This window comes from Diceros bicornis, chromosome 27 (assembly GCF_020826845.1).
Source record: "Diceros bicornis minor isolate mBicDic1 chromosome 27, mDicBic1.mat.cur, whole genome shotgun sequence".
In the NCBI taxonomy this organism is placed as follows: Eukaryota; Metazoa; Chordata; class Mammalia; order Perissodactyla; family Rhinocerotidae; genus Diceros; species Diceros bicornis.
In genome coordinates, this window is record NC_080766.1 from 30,942,019 (window position 1) to 30,952,128 (window position 10,110).

The 10,110-nt window shown below is 37.8% G+C and overlaps 1 protein-coding gene across 1 annotated transcript; it reads right to left on the minus strand.

The window, feature by feature from the left end:
• Positions 1-4,897: 4,897 nt before the first annotated feature.
• Positions 4,898-5,572, minus strand: CLDN17 (claudin 17). Its single transcript, XM_058523383.1, has one exon. It carries the CDS (start codon positions 5,570-5,572, stop codon positions 4,898-4,900), a length of 675 nt encoding a protein of 224 aa, XP_058379366.1.
• Positions 5,573-10,110: the final 4,538 nt, after the last annotated feature.

Sequence of the window (10,110 nt, forward strand, 5' to 3'; positions counted from 1 at the left end):
GGTATTTTCATTCTGCCATTTTACAGTGGCTAGGAGTTTTTCTTTGTGTGAAGAAAATTAAAACAATAAAACAGAGTAGCTGGAGAGTGATGATTTGAAAATCATGCCTTGCTGACTCTGAATCTGAGGAAAAATTCTCTCATTTGCTTTTGAAATAAATGCCTGTAGTCAGGTGTCAGGGCTCACTGTACCATGTCTAGCTATCTATCCATCATTTATCTATTAGATATGTCTATCCTCTATCTATCTATCATCCCTCTGTCTGTCATCTATTATCTATTTAGCTATCTATTTATCTATCATCTATTTATCATCATCATCATTATTATTAATATTATCTGTCTATCATCTGTCTAGTTTGCTAGGGCTGCTATAACAAAGTGTCCTGACTGGGTGGCTGAAACAACACAAATTTATTTTCTGACAGTTCTGGAGGCAAGATGTCTAAGATCAAGGTGTTGGCAGAGTTGGTTCTTTCTGGAGGCTGTGAGGGAAGGCTCTGGTCCAGGCCTCTCTCCCTGGCTCGTAAATGGCTGTTTTCTCTCTGTGTCTTCACATTGTCTTCCCTTTGCTTCTGACTGTGTCCACATTTCCTCTTCTTTAAAGAATACCAGTCATATTGGATTAGGGTCCACTCTAATGACTTCATTTTAACTTTACCTCTTTAAAGACGTCCTCTCCTAATACGGTCACATTCTGAAATACTGGGGGTTAGGACTTCAACATATGAATTTTGGCAGAGGAAACAATTTAGCCCATAACTCTATCATCTATTTAATCTATCTATATAACTATCTAATCTATATAAACAGCAACTACAGTGATTATTCAGGACTTAGACATAAAATTTTTTTGGAGCAGTACTTTATTTCTGACATTGTTTCGAAAGGCCAGCATGTGAAGATAATAAAGAACAGAACCAATATTTAACTAGTTTTATTGTTAGTTCTAATTCTCTAGCTAGAGTTACCTCTTATTGCTTGTACCTGGTGAGGATCACTCCCACTAACTGCTCTTGGCACAGCCCATGGGAATCAACCTCCTTAGGACATAGATTAGAGCAGAGGAAAGAAAAGGAATGGATCTGAGGACAAACAGCACATGGATGGGCCCATTTGTTGGTCCAGGTGTGTTATTGCTGTGTTCTCACCTAGTCCCAATGATTAGGACTTTTTGAACGCTCTGTGCCACTCTTGGATGAATAGGAAATATTATTCTGTACCCATAGTGTTCTAGCTGTGGGAAACTTGGCAAGATTATCTCTTGGCCTGTCAGACTAAAGACATCACAGAGATATTTTTTCATCTCCCAGCACTGTGAGGGCACAAGAAATGCTGTCAACATCTTTGGCTCCACCTGGGTCAGGACACAGATTGTTTCTACCCTTAAATTCTCAAACCCACCTGAGAATTTATCATTTCTCTGTGTCCCATTCCTCAGGAAATGAACTAAAGAGAGGCCACAGGGTCCTTCTCCAGGACACATTGATACCTAGATGCTCTTAACTCTGGTCTTTTTTATTTTATCTTCATACAGAGAAATCATGTTATAACCTTAAGAGTAAGGAAAACCTGGTTCTAATTGAGCCGTTTTATTCTTTGACCACAATCTTCTCAGAATTTAGGCTTTTTGATCTAAAAAACAAGAACTGTCTTTAAATTTCTGAGTTCTATTATTTCATCTCTTCTTCATGGGAGGAGGAACTCCCTATTAGCTAAAATCTCACACTACTACACTATATTGTTTCTTGATCATTCCTTAAATATTTATTAAGTCTCTACTTAGTACTACTGTTGACTTCTTGATTCCTCCATGTTAGCTATGTGACATTGGCCAAGTAATTTAACCTTGTAAGTTTCAGTTATCTTAGTTGAAATGTGTTGATAATGATATCTACACTGTCTACATTATATGGTGTTTTTGAAGAGCAAGTGAGCCCAATAAAATGTTTTTAAGTATATCAAGATTTTTTTTGCAAATGGAAAGAATTATTAGCGTGCATTTAATTAAATTTGTAAAGTACAAAGGGTTAGTCTTTTAAAACATTTTCAACCATGTGTAGCTGGATAATATTATATTTTCCCTCTTCCCCTGGTCCTCATTCAGGAAGGTAGCCAATAGCACATTTCACTGGCTAGTGGAGTATATAGCAAAACTGAAGGCAAATAAACCTAGAAGAATTTGTCTTTATTTATGTATTTTTGCTTCTGAAAACCTAAGCCTTTATGAAATTGTGTAAAACTTTCAACAATGGAGGAGAAGGAGGTTTGTGGATGTGATATTAAAAAATAATCTTATGGGAGAAGGAGCAATTTCCTTCACCACTGCTTGTAGACAGCTCGTAACCAATTTAGCAGGTCAGGTTTTGCCATGACTCTGGGAAATGGTGGCATAGATCATCTTAACACTGGCTACATCAGTAGTTTTCAAAGTTCTCCTAGCAATTGTAATATGCATCCAGGGTTGAAATCCACTGATCAAAGCAGCCCAGAACAAGAGAGTCTCAAAAACGATTGCCACACGTGACAGAGAATTGACAGAGCTGAGAAGCCTAAAGGGATTGACCATGTGGGCAGGTACAATCAATAGACATCTTCTCAGTAACCTGTATGGACTAATGATCATGGACTGATCCCCTGAACACACCACCCCAAACACTGCTTATCCCCGCATAAGACCCCAAGAACTGTGTAATATGTGGTAAAATACCCCAGAAGTTGATTTTAAGTTAAATTTTAGAAAATAAAGATGTATTTCTTGCATATTTGGGGTTGTGGTATGAGATTATATACATAATTCATCTTGAAATTCATTGAAAATCATTAAAATTTCTTTTTGGTGTAATAAGGAAAATATTTCAGCAGAGTAGGGAAGGTAGAAATATTTTTTTTCCGAAAGTACACCTTGATTAATGAAAGAGCAAGCAAAAGAATTCTTAGGTCTCAAAATTTTGCCCCATATTCAGTAGCTAATGTTATCTCCAGTAATTTTATGATGCCACCCAGTGTTACATATTTTTCTTCTTTAATCCACTGGCTAGCAGTACAGCATGCTCGTTTAGATTCTGGAACCCATCCTGCAAGGCTAATTACTTCTTCCAGTGAGCTGAAGGATAAGAAAAATGATTCCTTGACAACTTGAAGCATATGTCTTGCTTGTCTTGATGTCTTACTTATTTGCCTGTATAAGATAAATGACTCCTTTTCAACACACCCAATATTTAGGCCTTTCTGAATTAAGTCTGAAAAAGAAAATCTTAGGAAAAATCTATCTAAATCATTGTTTTTCTTGCTATTATTTGAAGATATTTTCATCTATATGTCCTTTATCACCAGTGTACTACTAACGTTTTACATTACCAAAGGTTTGACTTACTGAAGCCTTGCTGGTGGTTTGTAGAATGGAGTGAGGGTTTGACATTAACATCTAGCCTTGAATTATCTCTGATTTAACGTTTCAGAGTTACCAGATGATCTCTTGAGGACAGAAATTCATTCTTAAATTGACCCAGCAGTTAAATATACCAATATGGTTGAAAATATGTAACTATTTTATTATTTTATTAGAATAAGTATGGACATGCAATAAATATTTGGTGAACTAATTTAAGGTGTTCATTGCAATTATATACTGTAAATTAAATACATTTTTGCTACATAATAAACACAATACTTGAAGAGTTAAAAAATGAATATATAAATATTGATTGGTTCACAAGATATTGGAGATATTCAGAAGCACCCATAGGAGTAGTCCTGCTCTACAAACACTCTCCACCTATCCCCACTCCACCCTTCACACACTTTTAACTTGATATTGCCAAGTACACATGGGAAGTGAAAAACTGAGAAAATAATGGATATAATTCAAACCAAAAAAATGCCATAGCCATAACTATTTATTTGAGAATAAAATGAGGTACTTATTTTAGCCTGACTAATTGCCTGAATCATTATCTTGATTCTTCATTTTACTTTGCATGTGTAGACCTGTACAATGACTAAAGAATAAAACAAGGAACAGAAACCATTCCCTTCAACACCCTAACCTCAATTCCCTAATTGGAACCATATTTCCTCTTGTACGAGAAGTGAGTTCTATTGATGTGGCTTATCAAGATAGATACTTCTGTTTGCTGTTAAATGCAAATTGTAGGTTGTGAAAGCATATTACTTTTCACTTATATACTATTTTCCTTTGAGTATATTATTCTAAGCAAATTTAACTGTATAAATTAGGAGCTTTAAAATCCATCTTCTTAAATACCCTAAGAGAAATCGGAGCTCCCTTTTCCCTAATTGTTTAATTTCTAATACATTTAAGTTTCTTAAAGGAATAACATATCTTTTCATTGGATCCTCATTTCCACGTTTGATAAACTCAATTAAAAATCCTTATTTGATGTCTATTATTTTTCAGGTTTTTTTTTTTTAAAGAAAAAAATCATCACTTTAGTTGTTACTATGTTAGTATAAGAAATAATTTGGGGGGAAATAATTTAGGTTACATTTTAGAATATATTTTATTGCCATGGATTATCAATTGCAATATAATTTGGATTTCTTAGCAGATAATATATGATTGTCAAAAAGAGTAGTTTATCATTATACCAAGGATTGTGGGTATACTTGATTTTAGACTACACAAGTTGGAATGGGGATTATTTGAGTCCAATAATATAGGAAATGCATTTAATAGACATGAGATCAGAATGTCCAAATTAAGTCATTTCTATTCCTACCACAGGCATCAAACTGCAATCTATATGCCCTTTATACTTTTTATCTCAATTTAAATGCAGTTATAAAACAAGTTCTCCTGCCTGATGTACTTACAGTTGCTGTTAGGACTATAAAACACATCGATCATAATCCATAGTTTGAGCCAAAAGCAAGTATTAGACATAACTGGTGGAGGTCCTACTAAGCAGGGTCATGTTCCTTCGCTTATCTGTGTGTGACACAAAATGTCCGTGGGCCGGATATCTGTGCCTTTCCTTCTTTCTGTTGCAACAGCAGAACGCACAGAGCAGACCTCCTGCAATAAAGAGGACAGCGGTGCTTGCCCAACCAAGGAAAAGTGCTGCTCCCAGCTCTCGTTTCTGACCTATGGGGACGACAGGGCTGTAGAAATTCCTGATGATGATATTGGCTGTCCAGCACACTGGAATCAGAACGAAGATGCCCGTCAGGATGAAGAGGACTCCAGAAGTTCCCAGAAGGTATGCTTTGGCCCTCTGGTTAGAGCCCGTGCACTGGATTTGCTTCATGCCACAGATGCCAATAAGCAAAGCAATTAAGGAGAGAGCAACAGCCACACACATGAAGGCCCGGGCTGCTTCTAGGGCAGGTGGGAGAGCCAGTAAAGAACTATAGAACTTGCACTGCAACCTGACCTTGGCTTGTTGGACACAGTTCATCCAGAGGCCTTCCCAGAGCTTTTCGAAGACAATAATGTTGCTGCCAATAAAAGCTGATACTCTCCACTGAGGCAGAAGGGTGGTGGTGAGAGTCCCGACCATGCCGAGGAACCCAAGAACCAGTCCAGCAATTTGCAGGGGATAAAATGCCATCGCCTTTACCTTGAAGACTGATCCGGTCTGAAATGGAAACTGCTCAAGATCCAGAATGTGGAGGCCTCTTTGAGATTACAGTAGTCTCTACTGATGTTCTCCACTGTTACTGCCTATAACATTTTCATCCACATCAGCAACAGTGACTGAACTTGGCTTAACTAGAAGTACCTGTTGTAAATGCATGCTGCCTTTGTGTGCACACATTCATTTCTGTGTGGATTATTTACTAGCCATATATAATTATTTCCCAGCCAATAAGAAGGTATCCAGAGGTGTGTCAAGAAATACGGCATTCGACTTGAGTATTTACCATATTATTATTGTCTTAGCAATGCTATGATTAAGTGTCAAAGCTTCCACTGTGGATTGCTAATTACAGAGCTGAAAACTTCCTGTCTAAAAGTCACTCTGATATAAAAATATAACTATATGTGTTAAGCCACAACTGAAGACAATGTCAAAACCTTGCCAGTTCTTTGGAAAGCAGTTGAAAAACACTTTGGGCTTTAGATGATCTGTTACTTTTTTTTTTAAAAGAAGCCACTTTTCTTTAAGGTGATTAACCAATTCTGGTTTTAATAAAGATGTCTAGATATGGAGAAATGCTTAGGTGTTAGTTTTAAGACTTCTACTAAAACTACCGATGCTTTATAAAAGGAAGAGTCTTAAGCAAGATATTCAGATTTCGCAATTTATTCTTAAGATCCAGAAAGGAAGAACCAAAAGAAACACTCTTAATAATTGAATTTACTGGTAATTATTATATTATTTGTTAAGTAACACCCTTCTGTCTGGTGAAATAATGTTTAGATATAAACTTTCATTAGATGCTTCTTCAATGGCAGATTGAAATATATCACATTTATCCAAGCCAAAAATGTATATTCCAGTTTAAAGAATAATATGAAAGTACTCCTTTGGATTAGCTATGCAATTACTTAAATTCAGATAATAGAAAACTTTTTAGAGATGGAAGGTATCTTCAAAGTCATCGGGTTTAACTTTCTCTCTTGCCAGATGTGGAATGTGTTGTCTTCAGAGTGCTTGGCTAGGCTAGCTATGCAGTAACCAATCCAGGAATAAATCCTGTCTCTAATTTATTAGGCTTATCTCCTTTTTCTAGTCTGACTCAAAAACAGGAGGGAGAGATGCTTTTTCATGCATTTTTCTATGAATGGGACTAAACCTGAAATTTATTGCTACCCCTTCAATAGTTTTTCAAATTTTCATAGCAAGCAAAATTCGATTGAAACTCTTTCAAAATCCAAGAGTCAAATTGTCATCCTTGACTGCCATGTCACCACCGTGGCCCAGCACAGGTGGGGAGTGGGCTTAATATGGGAAGCATGGACCTTTCCCCTTTTTCTTTCACATCCAACTGCGAGGAATCCACTTCAAGGATAAAAACTACTCAAAACAAGCACACCAAGTCCAGTCTAGCTGGGAGACGTTATAGTTTGCAAGAGGTCCTCCCTTTCAGTCAACCACAGGCCAAGAGCTAATGGATTGTCCCAATAACAACCGGATTTAAAGAGCCTATTAATTAGGAAATATGGAAACCATTGAGTTTCAACATGGGTGGTCTATATCTATCTGTCTGTCTATCTATCTATCAATCTATTTATCTACCTACCTACCTACCTACCTATCTATCTTTGTTGTTGCTTTCTTAGTACCATCTTAGACCAAATGAGAAGTCCTTCTCTAAAGAATGTGAACCATTGAGGAAACAGATGACTTCTGTGTAGTTCACAGTTTCCTAACATCAGCTCAGGATGAAGAGCTTACTCGGACATTTGTTCTAGTTTTCTGAGACACAAATTTAACCATTCCCACCCTGAAGGGATGTGCCAGCATTGCAACATTACTCTGACTTGTTACTTCCAGCTCTTCTTCCCCATTCTATTTCCTCTTCCTCATTCTATGTCATTTTTAATCCTATCTTCATTTTGTCCTGGAAGTTTCCAACTTACGGTTGTCTTCCAGTTGCTTGACTTTTCATCAGATAGAACATCCAGTCTGTATTACAAATAAACACAGCAAGAGCGTGTGTTCACTTAGAATACAGAAGTGTGTCCTGAATATAAGTTTAATCTGAGAAACATAAATAATGCAAGAAATTTTGGTTTTTGCCCCTCACAGCTAAAGCCAAATGTCAACATCATCTTTACTTTCTCTCCTTTACATTTTAGGGGAGATACTGTTCTCCTCTCTAAATTATCTGTGAATCTTATCCCTTTCAACCTCCTCAGGGACCCTTGTTCCATGGATCATTCCCTCCCTTCCTTGTACCTACATCCTCTTCCTCTCTCTGACTTGTCTTTTAGAATATGAACATACTCAGTTGTCTTTCATATTAAAATTCCATCTTGCCAGATCTGTATTCCCTGCTACTTATTCACGTACATCTTTTGGTCGACTCTCACATTTTCCATTGCTCCACCATTGAAGTCTGCTTTCCATCACGATGCCACCCATGAAAACCTGCTAGAAATGTGAAAGACTTCCTGGACATTCTAACTGCCACCTCCAAAGAACACTTCAGCACCTTTGCTTGATTGACCTTTCTGTAAAGGTCAAAAAAAACCACCATCTTCTGATTGGGGCAGTAAATATCATGTGCTTTGGACAGAGACTTGTTTCAGTCTTGGCTTAATGCCTTAGCCATCAATTTTGGGCATGTGTTTGAACCTCTCAAAATTGCTGTTCTAAGTTAAAGGAAACCCCGAGCTGCCATCCGGTATCTGCTAGTTTTTCCAGCTGAACTGTACCCTCCCCAGTACCCCGCTCCCCACTTTCCCATAATTTATGACATCAAAACACTAGCTTTCACCCCTTTTCCTTGAGACTCAGGAGGGCCAAAGCTTTTTTTTTTTCCTCTCCCCTACCAAGGGTTGAAGGAAGGGGTCTATCCTTATTGTTCAGAGGCACCAGCCTCCCCTAAATCAGGCTGAGAAGAAACCAGCCAGCTCTTAACTCCTCCTGGTTGTTTTTCTTTCCCACCCCAGTTGATTTTTTGTTTCCCTTCTACCCCTACCCCCTACATCTGAAGCCATTTTATGAACTGTCATGTGCCACCTGAGCCTCCAGTAAAAACAAAAACCGGTTTTCCTGTAAAAAAAAAACAAAAATTCTACAAAATTTGGACAATAGTACCAATCTCATGGGGGCTGCCTTGAAGATTAAGTTTACAGAGTGTGTGCAAAGGACCTGGCCCTGAGCAAGCATCCAGGAGAGGTTTGCTGTAATGTTTGTCTCTTTTGCTTTTGTTATATTATCCTGCTTATTACTTCTTTACCTGCCCATTTCCAGTCTTTTCTTTCTATAGGTGAAAGAAACCTATGTTTGTTTTGTCTGTTTGTCTGTTCCAGGCTTCCGTATATATATACCTCAATACTCTTCTCACTCAGCACGTGCTCCCTAGGGAGTCTCATCCATGGTTATAGCCTCTACTGCCTCCTGTCAGACTACAAGTTTCAAAGCTGTTATCTTCAGCCCAGGCCTCTTTATGTTTATCACCCCGGGTTCCTTTTGTTCTCTCAGCCTCTCTGTCAGTTCTACCCAGATACTGACTCTCCAGCTGCTGAGAGTGCTACTGGCAGACAGCCATAAGCTGTCAGCACCCTTCAGGTATGGCCTGAAAACAGCCATCTTGTTCAAGTCATTCTCATTCATGGGGGCAGCATATATCCATGGGATGACTGATCAGTATAGAAGTATAAAGGTCCAGCCCACTAGCCCCAGGTAGAGGTTAACTCTGAGGGGCCATCGTAACTCCAGAGCTTATGTGTGGGGTTAGCTCAGGCTTTGACGGGGTCTGCGCCACAACTTGACTTCTCCTTATATTCAATCCTTTTCCTTCCCTTCTTTCCCACAGGCGTTGTTCCCAAGAGCACTCCAGAATAAACATAATGCACATGAATCTTCACCTTAGAGTCTGCTTCCCAGGGAAACCAACCATTGATTGACACCTTATTCTAATTTATTAAATATGTTTCCTGTTCTAACATTTCTGTGCCTTAATTCAGCCCTTTAACATCCTTCACCTGAATCATTTCAATAATGTCTTACCTATATCTTTGCCTCTGTTCTTTCTCCTATCTCATCTATACTCCATTGGGGACCATAAAGACTTCGCTGAATCAAACTCTGAACGTGCCATGCCCTTGCTTAAATTTTTTCAATAGTTCTCAGTTGCCTCCAAGATAAAAGTCCAAATCCCTTAGCATGACAAAAATCCTTGAATTGGCCTCTACCCAACTTTAAAATTATCTTCTGACCATGACCCCGTTCCATGTCTTCACAGAGCTTAGCTTTTAGTGAGAGTAGTAAATATTAAATAAGTAATTGCAAAAATATATGTAATTACAAAGTGAGATAGAACTATGGATGAAAAATATAGGGTATAAAAATGTAGCGTACAAAGACAATATAAACAGATGAAACCTTAATTTTAATTATGACGTGAAAAAACATTCTCTGACAAAATAATATTTAAGCTATAACTTGAAGTTTGAGTAGGAATTATATCATCA